Raw genomic sequence first — 17149 nt, forward strand, 5'->3', positions numbered from 1 at the left:
ATCAGAAGGGCAAGGGGAGGGAGTCTGTAGGATGTGTTGAAGGACACAGGGGTTGGAGTGGGGGAGGGTCCTCGGCTCCCGTGTTGTGCTTCCTCTGTGGGAACCCCACGCTGCCCTGATGCAGAGCAGAGGGTTGGAGTGGCGATGTCCGTGCTTGGGAGGACCTAGCTGAGATGACCAAGATCACCTGTCAGGATGACAGAAGGCTGTCTCGGAGCCAGAGCCAGCCCCGGAACTGGGTTTGCAGCATCTCTGCTGATCGTCTCTCTCCTCCTGAGGACTGCGATCGATACCCCGTACTGCCTCTTCCCAAACCCTGGCTGGACCCTGCGTCCATCCATCACTTTGGCTTCTTTTTCTAATGAATATTTTCTCTGCTGGAAGGGCTGCTACCAGAGCTTCAGCATAGGGAGGTTTCTCATCAGATCTGTCATTTTCCTTGCTAAGGCCTGGAAAATACCTTAATCATCCACCTTTCTTCTTCTCAGCTGATAACATTTCTTCCCACCCTCACACAATCAAGAGACAAAAGCTCTCGCCTCCCCCATCACAACAGAAGAGAAATACTAATTCTCTTTTCCCTCCTCAACCCCTCACATTTCACCCCATATTCATTCCTTCAGCTGAGTAGGAACCCAATCAGAGGCAAATCGATCAAAGTCTGTGACTTCAAGACCTCGGATTCCTTCTCACTTTCCCCTCAAGGATGATCTCCCAGAGCAGGGATTCTTGACCCAAGAGCCGGACACGATCCCTAGGGAATTTCGGAACCTGGTGACGTTGACTGTCATGTTGTGCCCAGGTGTATTTTTCTAGGTAGTGTAAATGTAGCATGTGACTGTCAGAAGGGCAGAAAGAAGTGCAAATGTGTTCAGCAAGAACCTTTATAGTTAAGAGGGCAAGCATATGGCTCCCTCGAGTCAGACAGGAAGCTTGTCTGGGTCACAGATGTTAGGAGAACAAATGTAAACAGCTTTGTGGAAGCCTCTCTCTCTCTCTCTCTCTCTCTCTCTCCCCCTCCCCTCTCGCCTTTTGAGTTTGCTCTAAATTTGCTAATAAGTCTTCATTACTTTGGACTAATTGATGTCATCAAAAGAGATGCCCAGCCTGGGGCCGGCCAGGAACAACTCCTCGTTCTTCAGACTGTATTGCTGGGGTGCAGAGTAGGAAGGAGTTGAATGATATTTTGGTGGACATGCAGATATTTTGTCGAAGAACTTAAAGCAAGGGGAGGAAGAGGAAAAAGTCCTCAGAAGGGCTCCAGTCTTGGCTTCTTCGTGGCAAATGCTTGAAGCACTGTTTATTCCAATGTGTAATAACAAGCACCAGAAAACAACATGCAACATCTCCCCCCACCCCTGGTCTGCAGTCCCAGAGGTAGGAGACCTATGACCATGGTGGTGGAGGGTACTCCTATTCAGGAAAGGACAGAAGTAGGCAGCCTGGGGGATGGGGGTGGGAGGGTGCTATTCAGAGTTACTAGGGCAAAGGGCCATGCCTGTTGGCCTCCTGCAGCAACTGGAGAAACCAGACACGTTCTTCTACCTCTGGCCCCACTAGGCAAAGCGGTGCTGCCAGCCCGGGTTGGAGGGGACAGGAATGCTATGAGGACAGCCCTGCCCTCGGGCACTTGGCCTAGCCCAGCCCTCCGGAGGTACGAGGTGAAGTAGTCTTTCCTCTAAGTGGGAGAGGGTATCACCTAAGTCAGGGCTCTCCTGGCTGAGAACAAGCTAGTCTTTGGAGGAGAAAGAGACTTCTTTGCTCCAGGGAAAGTTCTGGGCTAGGAGTCCTTGGCAGGAGCACACGCCCACCTACTCCCCTTCCCCAGTGATGGGCCAGTTGCTAACTTCAGCCCCTAAATGAGAGCACTTTATCCATCACATTGCAAAGAAATTATAAATACGTACACAAAATCCAAACAAAGTTCCAGTAGAAGCTGCTCACAGACCCCCATAGGGGCCAGCCTGAAGAAAAATGAAGTCACCCTTTTGTTCTCGGTTTCTCCGGAGCTGCAGGCAAAACTGTCCCTCCTTGTCCTTGAGTAAACATGGGGACAGCTCAGGGACAGAGTTTCAGACTTAGAAACACTCATCCCATCTCCTCTCTTCCCTCCTCAAATCCCTTCCCCCAAATTGAAGAAAAGGGAGAAAAACATCTAATTCTTGCACCGAAGGACTCGAGCATTTGAGGATGTAAACCTCTCACTCCACTGTCAGGCAGGGGAATTCTGACCCAAAGAAGAAATGATTGGCCCAAAGGCAAAAGTCCTGACTTCCTGGGTGGCCCGTAAGGCACATGTTCCTTTGACTGATGTTTAGGGAGGTGAGGAGGTTGGAGGGGGTGACTCAGTCCTGAAGAGAGATTGGCACAGGGCGCTTTCGCCTTTGTGATGATAATGGGCACCGGATTGGAAAGTGGCTGGATTCAACCTTCTTCATCCCGCCCTGGGCAGCCCTGTGGCCAGGGCAGGCTGGGTAGGGCTGGGTAGTCGGCACTGAGTCTTAGACCCTGGGGTCCAGAGAGGGACCGAAGGAGGCATCAGAAAGAGGAGACATGCCAAAGACTTATGGAACTGGGTCCCGAAGTGAAGAAGCACCAATGGCATCGGCCTTCCCTGGACCGGGTGTGGGGAGAGAGCCTGGGACAGATGAAGCAGCAGGGGAGGTATGGGGGGCTCAGGGAGAGGGCACGTCCTTTTGTGAAGGTGAGAAGGGGACGTGTGAAAGGGGCCGGGGACTGGGGGACTGTGGGGTGGGGGGCAGAGGATGAGGAAGAAATGGGCCCATCCATCCATGGCCTGAGGTCCTGGGGCAGCTTGGCCTCACGATGGCCCTTTGGGCCCTTCCAGAGTCCCTCTCTGGCCCCACAGGAATGAAAAGAAGGCCTGGCTAGACTTGGAGAGGGATCTTGAATGCCTGACCCAGGGGGCTGTGGGGGGAGGGTGGGCGGACATGGGCAGAGAGGTTGGAGGAGGTCTGAGATGGAGATGCTCCTGGCCCCTCATGTTGTGTCCCGGGTGTGAGACCAAGCCGAGGAAGGAGGACGGGGAGGGAGGCAAGGAGTTCAGGGCCAGGGTGAGCTTAGAGTGTTGGTGGACAGTGCCCCAGCTTGGAGGGGCCGGGCCCTGAGGGAATAGAAGAAACTGACTCCCCGGCAAGTTTCCTGGCTTTAGTTTCTTGAATTTCAATGCAGTTGCAACGTGTCTGCTCCCCACTGAGCCTAAGGCCGCCTCAGGACCCTCTGAAGGCTCTCTTGCAGGCTAGTGGCCTCCTGGGTTGACACGAGCTGGGCCCCACGGGCAGGCAGAGGCCGGAGGAGAGTGGGAAGCACACTGAGCTAGGGCTGTCTGGGGCCCCGCGCCTGTGGGGCGCGCACGGCAGCCACTGAAGCGGGGTCACTAAGCCGCTGGTGGGCCCTCCGCGCAAGGGACCAGGGAGAAGGCTGCCAGCCAGCTTCCCCTCCCCCCACTTTTATTGACAGGTTGATAGAAGTGGCTGCTGGGAACCAGGCTCAGGACTCTGGTCTCCTGCCTCCAACCCTCGACCGCGGCGGAGGCTGTGAGGCGCCCTACGCCCCCAAGTAAGGTGCCTGGGTCCGGGCAGAAGACAAGCAGCACTGAGTTCCTGCCATCCCATCCGGGGCTCCAGCAAGAGGAGGGACAGGGAGCCCCTGGGAGGGCTGCCCAGGTTTCCGACAGCTGCTGCCTGCCCATCCGTCCGTCGACGAGGACGACGACGACTTCTCAAAGCTCAAAGCCCAGGATGGCGGGGGAGGGGAGGTGGAGGAGGAAGAAGAGGGCGGTCCTGGAAGCCGGAGGTGGTTGCTGTCCTGTTCCGGAGCAGCCGGGTGGGGGCTGCTCACTGCTTCTCCACGGCTCCCTGCTCGGCCGTGCTCTCCTGGCTGGGAGCCTGGCCCTGGGCCTGGGCCTGCCCGTGCCATGGGGTCTCCTTGAACACAAACCAACAGTTCCCGGCCCATAGGAAGAAGTTGATAAAGCCGAACAGCTGCAACGACATCGGGGGAGCTTATGAGACGAGGGAGGGGGCACCGTGAGAACGGGGAGGGGGGACCTACCTGTAGTGCGGGCAGATGGGGAGAGGGCAGAGGGCTACGAAAACGCAAAGACAGAAAACTGGATATGGAGGCAGAGGTCAAAGCCAGCGCCCACTAAGGGTTCTCTGGTGAGGGTGTCTAACTCTGTGTAAGACGCACCCAGGCTGAGGCGTGGGCGCTGGGAGACTCTGGCGTCTGCAGTGGAGACACTTGCAAAGCATGGCAAGAAGCAAGGGCCCCGGTGGCTCCCCCCGCCCGCAGCCCACGCCCGCGGCGGGTTCCCGGTGCCCTCTGGAGAGTGGGCGTGGCCAGAGCTGTCCAAGGTGCTCTTTCCCTAGGGCCGACCCGGCCGGGGAGGGGCCTAGCCAGGGCTCTACTCACGTATTTATTCACAATATTTAAAAACCTATCAGCAGGAAGCATTTAGGGCGAAGAGTACCGATGCCTGCAATTAACTTCAAAATGCATTAAAAATAAGATGGATTGATAGATGAAGGGAGGCGGATAGACATGGTACAGTCTGGGTGATGAGTATGTGGGTGTTCATTGTAAAATTCTGCTGTATGTGTGAAAAAATCTTTACAATAAAATGTTGGGGGGAGGTGAAACCTATAAGCAGGGTTCCAGCAAGGTCTGGAAGGCTCCCTGGTGTGCCAGGCAGTAAACCCTTCTGTTGCTGGGCCTTGGGGAGGTGCAGGCCATTTTCAGGGTAGGGTGGAAGTGGCTGGATGACAGAGGACATTTGAGGAGCTCGAGGCCTCAGTTATTTACCAACTGAACTGAAACTGTTTCAACACTGTAACAACTGGGACAGCCACGGATGCGCATGTCCGCTGGGCCCACCAGGGCCGCAAGCCCTTTTCCAGCCCGGAGGCCTGAGTGGCAGCGAGCCCCGTCTCGCTCAGCCTGGGTCTGCTCCCAGCCTTGAGCGCGGCGGCAGCGCTGGGCCCCCTTCCCACCCACGGGCAAGAGGCGGGAGGAGGGCGCAAGCCTGCCCGGAGGTGGGACCAGGAAGGCGCTGTGCAGGAGGAGGACGGACCGGAGGCTGAGTGGCTCTCGGGTTCCCCCATCCCAAAATGACTTCTTAGGGTCAGCTAGGAGCCAGCGGCCAGTGTTGGGCACAGGGGGCCCTGACTCCACCTGTCGGGGGTTCCAGCTCTGGGGACACCCTCTCTGTCCCTCTCGGGACGTGCCGCTGGGACCACACTGGGCAGCTGGGCAGCAGCGCCTCCCTCCCCCAGGCCCCTGGCGGCCGCAGGTCTCACCACGGAGAGGTTGACCAGCCCCATGGAGGGCGTGGCCCCCGCGCTGCACTCCACTTCCTCTCCGTGGCACACGGACATGGCGGCCGTCAGGCTGGACGGCCGCGTGGCCCCCTTGACGTCAGTGAGGCCCTTGCCCCAGGCAGCTGCAGCTACGAGCCAGAAGAAGGTGAAGGAGACGGTCACGCAGAAGTCCTGGGAGGAGCAGAGGGACAGGAAACACAATCATACCCCGAGATTCCTCACGTCCCTTCCTCTTGCTGTAATGCACTGGGACCCGGGGGTCCCAGGACAGCCCCCTCTCTCCCTCCTACCGAGAGCCTCAGGGGGCCCGGATCATCCTAGTGAACCTGTTGACTGTCGCCAAAGAAATCCTGCCGCCCAGGACGACCCTGGCCCACGCCCTCAGAACCGAGGTCAGCTAAAACTGTGCCAGGGCATCTGCTGCTCACTGTCACCCCAAAACCCGGGTGGCCTACTCCCCACTCTCCCTTCTCTGCCTTTCCTTAAAATTTTTTAAAACATTTTTTCCCCTTTTTTAGACTCATTTTTCAATTCCGGTTGATGTATTGTAGTGTCAGGTGCGCGGTGCAGTGAGGGGCATCCTCGCCTTGCCTTTGATCAGCCACCGCTCAGCTACAGCTGGTGGCAGAGGGAGGGCAGAGTGCAGGACACCGGTGTGGCCCCTCAGGCACCCCTCCCCCTGGCGTGCCTAGGGCAGGGAGGAAGTAAACGGGTGCTCATAGTAATAATAGATATTATTTCATTCCCATTTATTAGTTTAAGAGATTGAGGTTTAGAGAGAGTAAATAACTTTTCCCAGGGCCCGCCGCTAGTGAGGGGCAGTGCTGGGATTTGAACCCGGGCAGTCCGACTCCGGAGCCTGCTTCCTGCTGCTCTTGTGCCTCCCGCGAGAAGACCAAGCGATGGGAGGCTGGCAGAGGCAGAGTCCTGAGACTGCGCCCCAGGAGCTGCGGGAGCCACAGCGCCCCAAGGGGCCTACAGCCAAGCGCCGGTGGCGGCAGGGCCCCGGGAAAGCCGCGGGGTTTGCTCCCCACCAGCGCGGCTGCGCCCACTCACCGCCAGCGGGAAGCGCTTGTTCTCCGTGTAGAGGCCGTGGAAGCGCAGGTAGAACACCAGCGCAGCCATGGTGTAGAAGAAGGAAAAGATGCCCAGGGTCACGAAGAACTCGGCGGGGGCAGAGAAGTCCCCCATGAGGTGCATGGTCTTGGAGGTGGAATCGTCGTCGCAGAGGGGCATTTCATACTGGACCCGGTTCAACCTGCGGTGGCAGGGAGGCCTGCTGAGCTGGGGGCAGTCGCCCCGCCCCGGGAGGGCGTCGCCTGTGCTCCCTCACCCCGACTCTTAGGGGCCAGAGGGGGCGAACCTTCCAGCCAGCACAGGAGCTTCCCCGGGAGTCCAGTGGAACCCCGGCTCCCATTCAGCCACCAACCCACGTGCATCCACCTTGCCCAGGTAGGTGACCATGGGTTTCCAAGTATCTCCAGGGCCCTTTAGGGTCACAGCCACATTTATGGTCCATCTGTTTCTGGTAGCCAAGCCATCAGAGGCTGAGCTCCATTTTGCCTCAGGGAAGGCAGAGGCCACGGGACTCAAGCCTTCCTTGGGTCCCAGTGAGACTATTTTAGACAAAACAAAGAGGAAAACAAATCCTAGTATATACAAGAGACAATCTAACTTAGCTGCTGCTGCTAGGAATTTCTGAAAAGGTGAATCCTGTCCCCACTGTCCTCTGAATTCTTAGGCTCCCCCCTCCCTCAGCTCCCAAATACCCAGGAAAGACTGTCTCTTCCATGTCGTGGGCCTCCGTGTATTCCGATGCCAGGTAAGCACCCACATCAGCTCTTTGGGATCCAAGTACTAGCAAGCTTCCTTACCTTCAAGGCAAGGGGGAGGCTGCTGAGGGTCAGAGACCTGCCCAGCTTGCCCAGACTCCCATGATCCTCCATTCCAGACTGTATGAGTTCTTGCTGTAAAGCTGTTGTTACCTGCCATTAACTGAAACATTATTACAACAATGGTCGATCTGATTTCCCTTGTATTTTTCTCTGGTCAGTGTGTCTGAAATTCCTAAAGAGCAGGAAGGACCCAAGTCTGGAGTGAGGTGGAAAGCGCCTAGCAGTTCCTGCCGATCCAGTGGGGGAGGCTGTGCAGGGTCAGGCTGCTCACCTGAAGGGATAGCCGAACAAGACGATGATGGAGCTCACGTCCTTGGCTGTGTTGCTGCAGCGAACGATTGCTCCTGTCTCCCCGCTGTAGGAGCCGCAGCACCCGAAGGCGAAAATAGCAAAGAGCTGAGGGAGAGTGAAGCCCTTCAAGAGTCAGAAGGCCTCACCTGGCCAAGGCCTATCCCTTCAAAGCTACCCTCTTTTCACAGGTGGGCACAGGTAACCAGGTTCTTGGTGATCGTGGACAAAAAATTGAACTGAACACACAGAGTTTATAGCAGAAAGTGAGAAAAAGCAGATTTATTAAGCCACACAGAACATGGGAACAGGCCAACTCTGAGCAGAGCCGAGCAGAGAAGAGCACAGCGGAGCAGAGCCTACCAGCCTAACAGCAGCAGCAGCAGCAGCAGCCCGAACTCAGGAGCCAAAGGGTGGGTTTCCTCAGGGTGGGTTTCCCATGATTTCATTGATTGGCTACTGGGAAGGGGGTCCCACAATGCTAATTCATTATAATGTTATTATAATGAAGCAGGGGTCAGGTAGCATCTTCTGCACAGGTGCATTCCTGATTCACTAGGATTTAATGCTTTTCCAGATGCAGAAACTACCAGTCTTAGAACAGGGTCTCCACCCTTTATCCATGTTCTTTATCTTACCCCTGGGGCACCTCTGGAGTTTCCTCCTTCCTATCTCCTGCTTCACTTTGACTCTAAGCAGCACGGATATACATGGGTGGGGGGCGGGGGGTGGTCAGGATCCCTTTAATCAAGTCCCTCCTGGGCAGCGGCCCCGGCTTCCATGGGTCTTCCAGCCTCGCGGAGCTGTGGTCACTGCCCAGGGTGCTGGACCAAAGAGCCAAATGAATAAGGCTGACTTTGAGTGGTGTCTGGATGTGACATTGGGGACCACAGGGAGCCTCCTTAAGATAATGACTAGCACAAAGTGATTTAGGCTTTTGGAACCTTTTAGCTCCAAGCTGGCCTTGAATTTCCTCCCAAGGGAGAGGCACCCTGGAAACAGAGTCCCCAGCCTCAGCCTGGATCGGGCACACTTGTAGTTCTTCCCTTGTCTCTTTCAGGGCCATCGTTGGATCCTGTCATTACCTTGTAGCTAATTTCCAGTGGCTTCCTGCCTCAGTGGAGGCAGAGCTGAAGGGGACAACGTCTGCCAAGCCTTCAGAGGGGCCAGGAGAGCAGAAGCCACGCTGCTACCCCACGGTCCTGCCGCCCGACTGCTCTTCCCCAAGCAGAGCTTGCAGGGCCAGTGCCCAGGGTCCTGGCTTGAGCCTGGGAACAGCACCTTCCACTTGCCTGGCCAGCCTCCACTCTCTCCCCAGTGGCCTCTCCCTTTGTGATTGGTTGGCGCTGCCATTTCTCAGGGTGAAGGGAGGCGTTTCAGGTCATGTGAATTGTTTTCCTCTCATTCTACTAAACCGCCTGTCCTTAGTGATATGAAATGCCCTGAGCATATGATTTTCGAATTTCCTTCTGGGGAAACACGCTTTGAGTAGGGAAGGATGTGAGAAATTGGGATCTCTTATCCTCCCATATCATCTGTTCAGGCCCTGTTTCCTGGGTTTGTTCGTGATGTAATCATTCTCATTAAGCAGGGAGCTGATTGTTAATTGTGCATTTCCTGTGTGTTTCTCTGCGACTCAGCGTCTTGGATGTTAAGCACCTGGAAGACAGCTAATCCACACCCCGATCCTGCAGCCAGAGGTGGAAATAGAGATGTGTGCGCATTATTTGACTCATGCTTGATGGCGTCATGAAATGAGAAGAGACCTGGATTAGGAGTCTTAGAATACTGTCCCTGCCACAAAATTAGCTGGGTGACCTCGCTCTGCTCTCTGAGTCTCCACGTCCTCACCTATAAAAATGAGGGGTTTGGAGGAGGTCATGTGGAGGCCTTTCGGAGGCTGCCACCCCCCACTGGCTGCGGGGAACGCTGTCAGGGAGCTCTTGGCTGGGCTTGCCAGCAGCTGCACCAGCCCCAGGCTGCTGCGGGCGCCACGGCCCCACCCGGCACCGCCTGGCCTGGCACTTCCTCTCCATGGTGGAGCCCCTGACCCCCCTCCCCTTTAAAGGTCATAACGGGCACCTCTCTCTTTCTAGGAGGTTTAGTCCAGACAAATAAGAATTGTCTCCATTTTAAAAAACACGCAGGGAAGGAGATAGTGTAACCTCCCCTCCAGCCTGAATAACCTCCTTGTCCCCCTGACGTTTCGGAGGCTGCTGCAGAGCCTGGGTGCCCGTTGTCACGACAGAGCTGTGGGGAAGTCACCCAGTGCCCCTGTGTCATCTTTCTTGACACACACCAAGTCGCCTCACCGGCGTCACAGTGGACCTTGTCTCAGAGGCCATCTCTAGTCTTTTGTCAGCTCTGTGGTTCTCTAACTCCTCTTGGCTTCTGACCGCCAACCGGACACAGTTAGGGCGTCACGTTCTGGGAAGGGCCGCAAGGTTGGATGTATTTTTACCCCTTGGCAGTAGTCAGTGAAAGGCCCTTTTGGTTTCCTGAGAACGCAGGCATCCCTAACTTGGGGCAATGCAACGGGCAGTTCCAAAAGCTTCCCTTCCCCAGCATTCTCTGGACAGACACTCCTGACATCTTCCGAGGGACGACATTTATTGAACATCTACTATGTGTCAGGAATTGTTCAAGGCACTAACACTTAGGAGTGAACGAAAAGAAAAAAAATATCTGTCTTCATGGAGCTCATATTCCACTACAGTGGCCACTAGTCCTATGGAAATATACATGAAGATTAAATACAATTTACAATTCACTTGCTCAGGCACACTAGCCACATTCCAAGTGCTCACTAGCCACATGGGACTGGCAGATGTCATACTGGATGACACATTATAGAACTCTTCCATTGTCACCAAGAGTTCTGCCAGGTCTAGTGGGCAACCTTGAGGTTCTGACCATCCTGGACCCTGCTTTATGATGTTTTTATGGGCAAAATATACCCATAATGACTTTTGTCTGTTCTGATTCTTTGAAAGTCAGGAATCTCTAGCACGTTATGTAACCCATTATTAATCAGAATATATGATTCAGCCCTGGCTGGCATGGCTCAGTGGATTGAGCGCTGGCCTGGGAACCAAAGGGTCGCTGGTTTGATTCCCAGTCCGGGCACGGGCTTGGGTTGCGGGCCAGATCCCCAGCAGGGGGCACATGAGTGGCAACCACACGTTGATGTTTCTCTCTCTTTCTCCCTCCCCTCCCCTCTGACTAGAGGTAAAGAAATAAAATCTTAAAAAAAAAAAAAAAAAAAGAATATATGATTCAGTTTGACGTCGCAGTCGGCTGTGGTGTGGCAGGTGGTTTGTTATATGAGTGGAGGGAGGGAGAATATGGAGGGGACTCTCACAGGTTCACAGAAAGCAGCTGAGCAAAAAGGATCTCAGAGATTATCGAGCGCCACGGTCTCGTGTCATAGACGTGGAAACTGAAGTCCCAAAAGATTAAGTGACTTTCCCAAGGTCACATTTAATCAATGTGAGAGCCGGGCTCAGAATTTACATACCCTGATCCCCGTCCAGTGCTCTCTCTACTGCATTCATTCATCTATTGACAAAGAGTCACTGAGCATCTACTTTGTGCCAGGTGCCAGCGACATAAAGATAAATGAGACCCTGCCTGTTTGCAAGAGTTTACATCTAGGAAGGAGAGTATCGTGCTCAAACAAACAAATGAAAATCCAGTAGCACGCAGTTACTGAGACTGAAAAAAGATCTCTACCACATGCAGGGAGGATTGCATGGAGGGAGGGTGTAGTTCTGATCTGGGGGGCAGGGGCAGAGATGCCCTCCCACCTTTCTGCACCTGCTTTCTTTCTTCCCTAACTGTGCCAGGTGACCGAACCACAGGGAAGAAGGGAGAGAACGGAAACCGCCCTTGTCACCAAGCACAAGGCTCTGAGTTGAGCCACCTGGTCATAAAGAACAGGAACCAAGGGGCGATGGAGTCCCTGGAGCAAGGGGATGGATCGCTGGAGTTCTGGTGCCAACCAGCCTTCCTCCTCTTGGACCTGCATTGCCGGGGGCAGCGATGGTCAGACACTGCCACCCCCACCACCCCCCCGGCCGCTCCTCCTGCCTTTGCATCTCTTTTGGAACGATGTCAGGATAACGTTGCCAGTCTAGGGATGAAGCTCCACTTTGGTGCTGACGTGCTTGTTGGGCATCGTCCTGTGTCAGTCCTGAAAACACTAGCATCCCCAGTTAATGGCTGGGTTCTAACAAGGAAGCCAAGTTCTCCCTCCAATCCTACTTCCACCATCACCTCATTGGTTTCATCGACTATGATGGGTTGCTTTCACTTTCCCCACACTTACTTTGTAAAAGATTTTTAAAATTTATTTTTAGAGAGAGGGGGAGAAAGGGAGAGAGAGAAGAAGAGACACATTGATGTGCAAGAGATACATCGATCAGTTGCCTCTCGCACGCCCCCAACCAGTAACCTGGCCTGAAACCCAGGCGTGTGCCCTGACTGAGAATCGAACTGGTGACCTTTCAGTTTGCGGGATGACACTCAACCCACTGAGCCACACCAGTCAGGGTTCCCCACACTTATCAAAAATAGCTGATTTTCATTACAGAGACCCCAGAACCAAATAAGTGACTTTGGCACCTCAAAGATGAATTATAGATCCAGGACATACCCCGTTAATGATAATATGACTTCTTAGGGGAACAGTGACTCAGTAATCCAGGAGATTCTTTTGTACCTTACCCTCAAAGTGAGGATTTGACAGTGACACTTGAATAATCTCACCAAAGGACAAGCCTAGCTGACAGTCTGCATAAGGGGCAAAGTTAGGGGGCAGGCATGGTTCAGGAACAGGAGGGAAGGAAACCAACACCCATGGCAGCAGCCCTAGGTTGACCGGCTCGCTGTGGTCTTCCTGAACGCTTGGGCACCTTACAGATGTTACCTGCTGCCGTCCTCCCAGTGAGCCCGCAAGGGGACTTACCCTCATTTACACGTAAGAAACCAAGGCCCATAAAGTTTCATCACTTACCGTAGGCTCCATGGCAAAAAACCAGAGGAGACTGGATTTAAACCAAGGTCCATCGGACCTCAGAGTCTGCCTCTTTTGCCCTGGCTGAGTGGCTCGCTTGGTTGGAGCATCATCTCATACACCAAAATGTTTGGGGTTCAATTCCTCTCTCTTTCCTTCTCTCTCATCAATAGACATGTCCTCGGGTAAGGATTTAAAAAAAGCCAAATTAAAAAAAAAAAGTCTCTCTCTTTTTTTTTTTTTTTGCCTTTTTTAAAAAAAAGACAAAAACAAAGAAACTCGTCTCCAACAACTGGTCTATGCCCATGTTATTTCACTAGCTCAGTGTAGACTTGGTAAGACCAGAACTGGAATTGAGGTGAGATTAGTTAATTTTTTAATTTTAAAGACATGCTAAACTAAACTCCTGACTGATAGACTAACATTACTTTCTTCTCACCAAGATTACAGTAAAACCTTTTCTTTTGGTAATAATGACAACAAAAGTTTTCAATTATCAAGATTTGCAGGTTGGGGTTTTGTTTTGTTTTGTTTTTTGTTGTTTTTGTTTTTGTTTTTTTTTCCCTTTTCTAGTCAGGAGCATTTGATCCCTCCAAGCAAGAAAGTAATGAAAATCCCAAATGACATTTTCACCGCCATTTCTGGTGCTGGTTTGAGGTACTTTTACATTAGATCATCTGCAGAGACTCAAGACAAGGGAAGCTCACACTCTGAGGATGGCAGTAAAAGCAAATCAATTCTTCTCAAGACACTGTCCTTTGAATGAAGGCTGAGTTCAAAGTCCAGCCTTGGGCCTCGGATTTAGCATTATGAGAGAAAGGATACTCCCTCTCTAGGTGATTGGGGATCATAAAAGGGTCATCAAGATGTGTCAGCTCTTAGGGATCAGCACTGAACCTGGGAAGAGACTGGACCATTCTCCTAGGCATTGCTTTGTGCAGCCTTTATACAAATAGTGCCAGGACTAGGGGTAAGGGATGGAGAAGGGGTTGAGAAAAGGATGGAAGGGTTGGAGAAGGAAGCTTTGCAAAATCCCCTCTTTGAAGATGATTTCATGGTCTAATAACCTCATTGTTACCTTCGTCCCTTGACAGTCTTTCTCAAATTTCCCTTAGACCCATTCATCTAGTTTAATGATATAATTGTACTTTTATATTTCAGCCTCTGCTCCTCCAGATCACTCATAATGGCTCCCCAGTTCTGGATGACAGTCGCATGGAGCCTTAACAGCCTTCTTGTATGGCCCCCTCTGGTACTGAGGTGGTGGGTGAGAACAGGAAAACGGGAGGAGGGGAAAGAGCTCAGTCAGCAGTCTGTCCAGCTGCTCTTGAGGCAGCAGGGAGAGTGGAAAGTTCCTAATGGGTCCCAGAGTTTGCACTTGGAAGCTCCCCAGGCTGGCCCGTAGCCCCGGACAGGGTCTCAGATACCCAGAGATAACCCCAAATGCACTATTACCCCTGAATTCCAGATTTGATGAATCTCATCCAAACGATGACCTGGGAATTGGTGACACAGTGCTAACTCCTGTCTCCAGTGAGTTAAAAGCCCTTTAGAACTCAATCCCCCTCAGCATTAACGGTAACTTACTCCCTAGCTGAATTCTGTGCTGAAAGCACATTAATATGTTATTCACACTCCATTTGGTGTGTGGATAGTCTAACTAAAATCTCTTCTGTGATGGTACACTAAATGCTCCCAAGTCTTTATGATTTGAAAGAGTGACTGCACCTGTCCACATTCCTCACTTACACCCAGGAGGCCTTGGGCACTAGGAAGGACAGAGAGCAACCCATGTCTCCAAGTACCAGTGAAGAAGGGCAATTGTATTTCCCCTAGACCATTACAGGGGAAACTGAGGCCCTGGGCAAGTGATTTCCTCAAGGTCGCAGGCTAAGGCTAATGAAGGGCAATAATCTAGCATGCCAACTCTTTTAGAGTAGAAGGGGACCCTTCTGGTCAACATTTGCTCTGATCAACATTTTACTGATGTTGGAAACTGAAGTCCAAAGAAGTGACTCGCCCAAGGTCACATGGCTGAAAAAGGCAGGTCCAGGTCTGGAACGCAGGTCTCTAGCTTCCCAGCATAATAGTCTATATTATTCTACAAGCCACATTTTGGCCGCACTGTGATTTTTATTCTACCTTATTTATTCTTTTATTTATTCCTGGAGCCATGAACTCCATTCATTCATTCATTCATTCGCCCACCAAGTCACAGTGGTTACAGGAACCAGATTTCAGACTACTCTAGTGACGTCAACAGGGCAACTGCGGGCTGGGGCCCTGTCCCTCCGACGCACCTGCAGGGTCAGGCAAGGTCTGGGGGTTCAGGGGGCCTGATGGTTTCCAGCCCCGCCCCCTGCCCTGCCCTGCCCTTCGCCGAGCTCCTCAGCCCCCGTCGTCCTCCCCCTCCCGCCTCCGCGGGGTGGTATGTGCAGGATCAGAGTTCTGGAAAGGTTACACCCGGTCCTCTCGCCCGGGTGAAATGTGAGCGCCTTGGGCAAAGGCTCCTTGCACATAGAAGGACCGAATCCCGACCTCCGCATGCCTCGCTTCTCACCCTCCTGCCACCAAGTGCTGCAGAAGCAACCCCAGCCCGCCCCTCCCCCGCCCACCTGTCGCCGCCCCCCACCCTCGCGCGGGCTGCCGGCCGCAGGACCTCCCTGCCCCCCCCACTCTGGCCACATTGCTTCGGGTCAGCGTCACCGTCCAGGTTCCCGAAATAGCCCGCGGCAGGGACAGCGACTCACCCACTGGAGAACTTTGATGAAGCCCAGCGGCTCCTCCAGCCGCCGCCAGCGCAGCCCCACGAGCAGGCGATCCACCTGCGAAGACAGGGAGGGCCAGGGGTCAGGGCGGCAGCAGACCCGGGAAGGCTCTCCACATCCAGGAGGGGGCAGGAATAAGGGTCCCGGCACCCAGCTGGAGAAGGGCGGTGAGGGAGCCCCGGGGACGCGCGGGGTGTACCTGCTGGCGCGGCGACTTGTCCGCTGGGCGGCTCGGGCTCTCCGTCGAGGACATGCTGGCGCAGCGGGGCCGGGGCGCGGCGCGGGGGCTCGGCTCCCTCGCCCGGAGGCTGCGGGGGCCGCGGGCGCGCGGGGGGCTGCTGACCCGCGGCGGGGCACGCGAGCGGTGGCGGAGCGCGAGCGGCCGGCGGCGGCCCGGGGTCCAGGCTGGGTGGGCGGGTCGCCGGGGCGCCGCTGCTTGCACTCGCCGAGGTCGCGGCCGCCGCGCTGCCCCTCCAGCTGCAGAAAGCCCCCGAGTCCGATTCAAACTTCCGTCAAACTCGCCAGCGAACTTGGCCGCCTAGTCACGTGGCGTGCCCTCGGGAACCCTCCTCCCGCCCCCTGCGCCCCTTTCTCAGCCCGCAGGGCTCCTTAAAGGGACCTGTGGCCTCTACGGGAAGTTCGGCCCCGAGGGGGCTCGAGTTCTTTGCCAGAAGCCTCCAGGGTCAGACCCAAGGGAGACACCGCAGCCGCTCCGACCTGCTGCCGAAGTCGGAAAGTAGCCTGGCGCTCTGGGACGCACGGCTCCTAGTTTATCTTTCTCTATTTCCCGGGGTCTGGAGCCGTTTTTCTCTTCTTCCACCACGCAATACCTAGAACCTAAAGGATTTTCACAAGGCATTATCAGTTTTGAAATCTAAATCTAAATCTAAGGTTCTAAACCCTTCGGTTAACAAACCACTCTCTTCCAAAATCTTGGAGAGCCAGTACAGATGAAGGGGGCAGTAGACCATAAATTGCTCATTTTCTACTTTGTCTAGGTAGGGGTTGCTTTCTTTCTTTTTCTTTTTTTTTAAACAACAAAAGGCATTCGTACATCATACTTTAAAAGGTGTTAATCTTTTAAAAGTATAAACTCAATCTCCTTTAAAATAGCCTTCACGATTTGAATGAAAGTAAAGTCTGAGGACTAGAGGGCTGAGAAAATGTCATTTGTATTGAAAAGTTGTCATTGTTGCGTTATGACCGACCTTAAGCCGGTCCCCAACTTTCAAAGAGAGTATTCGGCAGGAGCCCCCAGTGAGTAGTGAAAAATTTGACCCATTCGGGTTACCGGATTGTCAGTGTAAGTGGTGAAACGTTCAGTGCTCTGTCCAAGGTCACTGAGTGAGCCGGGGGCTAGAGCCCCGAGCCGGGAGCCGCCGGCGCCTATTGCCCACCTCCCCAGAGTCATTCTCGGAGGTGTCCGCAGGTGCTTCAGAAGGACTGTTTTTTGAACAAACATTTAGTTTTTGTTAATCGATTCATCCCCCACTGAGTAAGTGCCCCCGCCCCCCAAGGCTGGGGGAGCAGGGAGTTGCTGGGAACAGGTGGCCTGGACTTGAAGGAAACTTCCTCAGAGCGCCAGGCAAATTTAGGCTGAGGAAGGAACAACTGAGGCCCCGATCCAGCTTTTTAATAAACTGTTCTGCAGTTTCAGGTTCCTGTCCCATGGAATAGGGATAATAATTTCTGTCCTACTTACTGTACAAGGTCATTGTGAGGATTAAGTGGCACGGTGTTTGTAAATGCTCACACTACACAAATAATACTTATTACCAATGTCTATGACAACACACATATAGAATGTAACACAATCAGATAAGAATCAGAATAACACAGCAAAAA

General features: G+C 53.7%; 1 protein-coding gene across 1 annotated transcript; it reads right to left on the reverse strand.

Moving 5' to 3' along the window:
* Positions 1-1271: 1271 nt before the first annotated feature.
* SYPL2 (synaptophysin like 2) lies at positions 1272-15818 on the reverse strand. The gene is made up of 6 exons (XM_054564999.1): positions 15504-15818; positions 15287-15361; positions 7506-7630; positions 6396-6597; positions 5319-5510; positions 1272-4004 (listed from the first exon to the last, which is right to left on the reverse strand). Exons 1-6 carry the CDS (start codon positions 15555-15557, stop codon positions 3858-3860), a joined length of 795 nt encoding a protein of 264 aa, XP_054420974.1. The 5' UTR covers positions 15558-15818; the 3' UTR covers positions 1272-3857.
* Positions 15819-17149: the final 1331 nt, after the last annotated feature.

This window comes from Pteronotus mesoamericanus, unplaced genomic scaffold (genome assembly GCF_021234165.1).
Source record: "Pteronotus mesoamericanus isolate MK-2021 breed Mesoamerican mustached bat unplaced genomic scaffold, CSHL_Meso_final scaffold_99, whole genome shotgun sequence".
Lineage (NCBI taxonomy): Eukaryota > Metazoa > Chordata > Mammalia > Chiroptera > Mormoopidae > Pteronotus > Pteronotus mesoamericanus.

Coding starts and splice junctions, on each gene's coding strand:
- SYPL2 (XM_054564999.1), bottom strand. CDS start 15,557: ATGTCCTCGACGGAGAGCCCGAGCCGCCCAGCGGACAAGTCGCCGCGC. Junction 7,631..15,286: donor TCATCAAAGTTCTCCAGTGG/GTGAGTCGCTGT, acceptor ACTCTCCCTCAG/CTCTTTGCTATTTTCGCCTT. Junction 4,005..5,318: donor GGCTGGTCAACCTCTCCGTG/GTGAGACCTGCG, acceptor ATGTCGTTGCAG/CTGTTCGGCTTTATCAACTT.